Source organism: Notothenia coriiceps, unplaced genomic scaffold (assembly GCF_000735185.1).
Source record: "Notothenia coriiceps isolate Sejong01 unplaced genomic scaffold, NC01 NC01_scaffold00007014, whole genome shotgun sequence".
Taxonomy (NCBI): domain Eukaryota; kingdom Metazoa; phylum Chordata; class Actinopteri; order Perciformes; family Nototheniidae; genus Notothenia; species Notothenia coriiceps.
Window position 1 is genome coordinate 294 of NW_011339715.1, and position 3957 is coordinate 4250.

General features: G+C 49.2%; 1 protein-coding gene across 1 annotated transcript; it reads left to right on the plus strand.

Annotated features, from left to right (window-relative positions):
• Positions 1-351: 351 nt before the first annotated feature.
• LOC104943878 (unconventional myosin-Vb-like) lies at positions 352-3729 on the plus strand (the record flags this gene model as incomplete). Its single annotated transcript, XM_010769343.1, has 7 exons — positions 352-438; positions 739-850; positions 1025-1236; positions 2514-2670; positions 2893-3132; positions 3197-3436; positions 3607-3729. Coding segments are annotated over 7 exons (1171 nt in total), but the record flags the coding sequence as incomplete, so codon positions are not given.
• Positions 3730-3957: the final 228 nt, after the last annotated feature.

Here is a 3957-nt window from a genome sequence, read left to right on the forward strand (position 1 = left end):
AGTCATTCCTGTCCCACCTGCCAGGCTCCTCACAGGCAGCCGGAAGAGCCACCATATCCCCCCCATTCGTGTGTGTTCGTGTGTGTGTGTGTGTGTGTGTGTGTGTGTGTGTGTGTGTGTGTGTGTGTGTGTGTGTGTGTGTGTGTGTGTGTGTGTGTGTGTGTGTGTGTGTGTGTGTGTGTGTGTGTGATCAGCGGAGAGGTTAACAAGCAGCCTGCTGTTAGCTGTTAGAGCGGTCACTTGACCCGAGTCAGACCCTGAACGCAACACAGACAGGAAGAGAGAGGAAGGACGAGGCGTTCAGGGATAGTCGCGCTTTATTAATGTGGTGATGTGATGATGATGTTGCAGGTTTGACTCAAAGCGAGCAGTGCAGCAGCTCAGAGCCTGTGGAGTCCTGGAGACGATCAGGATCAGTGCAGCGGGGTATCCATCCAGGTGAGAACTCTTCCTCCACTTCATCCTCCTCCTCTTCTTCCTCCATTTTGAATTCAAATATGTGGTATCAGTTTATCCAAAGAACACACAGTCGTGAAGTCAGGTGAGAGCCAGCTAGACATTTAGCTAACGTTAGCTAGACATATAGCTAACGTTAGCTACAGACCCTAACCCATTTGTTAAACAGTTTTAAGTAAAATAACAAAATTAAATAAATGCTATGTACCTTAGAACAAGTTAGCTCAGCTGTCAGTAATTTCTTTTTTAAATGAATGTTTATGATGTGTAATGTGTCTGCAGGTGGACGTACCCGGACTTCTTCAGCCGCTACCGGGTTCTGCTAAAAAAGTCAGACATGACATTAGCCGATAAGAAGCTGGTGTGTAAAAACCTGCTGGAGACGCTCATCAAGGTCAGGAACCTCGCTAATACTTGATGCTAATACTTGATGCTAATACTTGATGCTAATACCTGATGCTAATACCTGATGCTAATACCTGATGCTAACAAACGTTTCAATATTGTCTTTATTACTTATAAATAGGCTTATTAATTAATATAAAGGGTGACCCCTGCTGTTCCTCAGGAGCCCGACATGTTCCAGTTCGGGAAGACGAAGATCTTCTTCCGGGCCGGCCAGGTAGCGTACCTGGAGAAGCTCCGAGCCGACAGGTTCCGCTCCGCCTGCATCCGGATCCAGAAGACGGTGCGCGGCTGGCTGCAGAGAGTCCGCTTCCTGAAGATCCGCAAGACTGCCATCACGCTGCAGAGATACGGGAGGGGCTTCATGGCCCGCAGGTAACCTGACCCTGTAGTTCGCCTGGAGTTCACCTGTAGTTCACCTGGAGTTCACCTGGAGTTCACCTGGAGTTCACCTGTAGATCACCTGTAGATGTAGTTCACGCGTAGATGTAGTTCACCTGTAGATGTAGTCAGTGCACATAACTTGTTTGCTCTGGTTCTCAAAGCAGCACCTGGAGATGTTGCTTGGTGCGCATCCTTAAAATGAAATAAACCGGACCTTTTGAGGGGTCTTGACTTTATGAAGGGGGGGGGGGTGCGCTAGTGAGCACGCAGCAGGGTTTCTGTGCAGAGCGCCTAAAGCAGACCCTTCACACGATAGCGAGGGGTAGAGCGAGGGATCGCAGATGCCGTTGTGCTCGCGGACGGATTAAAAAAATCAAACCTAAATGGCTTGCGAATTATACTTTGGCGGCCATTAATATACCTGGGTACCATGTGTGGGAAACCCTGCTATCTTACCAGTTCTTATGCAACTCTCAAATCTCTCTCTCTCTCTTCTCTCTTTTCTCTCTCTCTCTCTCTCTAAATGCGCCTTTTTTCAAATGATCCGGTGCTCCTTTTTTGGCGGAGGGTGCGCATGCACACCAGTTATGTGCAGCCCTGGATATAGTTCACGTGTAGATGTAGTTCACGTGTAGATGTAGTTCACGTGTAGATGTAGTTCACGTGTAGTTGTAGTTCACGTGTAGATGTAGTTCGCGTGTAGTTGTAGTTCACGTGTAGTTGTAGTTCACGTGTAGATGTAGTTCACGTTTAGTTATAGTTCACGTTTAGATGTAGTTCAAGTGTAGATGTAGTTTAACTAGCTTACAGAGAGTTAATCCACATATTGGGGGATGGTGCGTAAACACCTGGCAACACTGGAGATATCTTCAACATCTGTAAATACTGAATCACTTGTCTGTGGTGCTTAGAAGCCAGCGTTCTCACAGTCCTAAAACCCTCTGTGACCGATAGGTCAGGCCATAAAACTGAGAATGTCAACATATGACTGCATTAGCACATTCCTTACGGGAGATAACAAACTCGGGGTTGGCCGTAAACGTCCCCACACAGAAAGGTTAAACAGGTTAAAGACAGAATTTTTCTCTCACATCACGTGTAGATGTAGATCACGTGTAGATGTAGATCACGTGTAGATCACGTGATCTACATCTACACGTGATCGACATCTACACGTGTAGTTCACCTGTAGATGTAGTTGACCATGTAGTAATGTATCATTATCTATTTATGTAAACGTGATATCCCTGATGCTTGTATTTGTTTAGGCATGCGGACTTCCTGCGGCAGACCCGAGCTGCGCTCATCTGTCAGAAGCAGTTGCGCATGGTGAGAGACAGACGGGCTTTCCTGAGGGTGAGACGGGCGGCCGTCACTATCCAGGCCTTCACCCGCGGCATGTTCACTCGCCGCATCTTCAAGGAGGTAAGCATTTCCTTTCTCCTTCAGAGTAAGAGCCTCCTCCTGCACAGAGGGTTTCCTGTTTCACTGTCATGTGAACTCACCACTGTCATGTGGCCTCACCACTGTCATGTGGCCTCACCACTGTCATGTGGCCTCACCACTGTCATGTGGCCTCACCACTGTCATGTGACCTCACCACTGTCACGTGACCTGATCCTTGGTGTTCCTCCCGGTTCTCCTCAGTTCCTCCTGCACCACAAGGCAATGATCATCCAGCGGTGCGTTCGAGGCTGGCTACAGCGCAGGAAGTTCCAGCGCTCGCGGGCAGCGGCCATCACGCTGCAGTGTGCCTTCAGGTGTGTGCGGGCGAAGCGGCGCGTGCAGCAGCTGAAGGTGGAGGCGCGCTCAGCGCAGCACCTGAAGAAGCTCAACAGTGGCATGGAGAACAAGATCGTGCAGCTGCAGAGGAAGATGGACGACAAGGTGAGTCTCCAGGTAGATATCATTATTCAGATGAATGATAATGCTAACGCTAACACTGCGGCAGTCCAAGGAGCAGCGCTTCCAGAACGAGCAGCTGCTGCAGGTGAACTCCTCTCTGGGCGGAGAGGTGAAGCTGCTGCAGAAGAAGCTGCAGGAGGTGAGCAGCCTGCAGCAGGGCGGGGGGGGGCAGCTGGCCTCGCTGCATGACGAGCTGCAGAGACTCAGGGAGGAGCTGCAGGAGGCGCATGCTCTCAGGGGTAAGCTGCAGGAGGAGCATGCTAACGAGAAGCAGGGGCTAACACAGGTGAGGGCACACACACACACACACACACACACACTGGAACACTGAAGCCTACACACTCAAACGTCATCATTATCACACGTTATCATGATCACAACATTACTGTGTGTGTGCGTGCGCGTGCGTGCGTGTGCGTGTGCGTGTGTGTGTGTGTGCGTGCGTGTGTGTGTCAGTGGGTGGAGGAGCTGCAGAAGGAGAATTCTCTGCTGAAAAGCGAGAAGGAGGAGATGAACCAGAAGATCCTGAAGCTGACACGGAGCTCTGCAGGTCAGACACTCACACACTGCTGTAACGTGGTTAGAATACAGTGGTTATTACTCTGTGATAAGCAACGTGTTATTACTCCGTGATAAGCAACGTGTTATTACTCTGTGATAAGTAACGTGTTATTACTCCGTGATAAGTGTAGTAACGTGTTATTACACCTTGATAAGCAACGTGTTATTACTCCGTGATAAGTAACGTGTTATTACTCTGTGATAAGTAACGTGTTATTACTCCGTGATAAGTGTAGTAACGTGTTA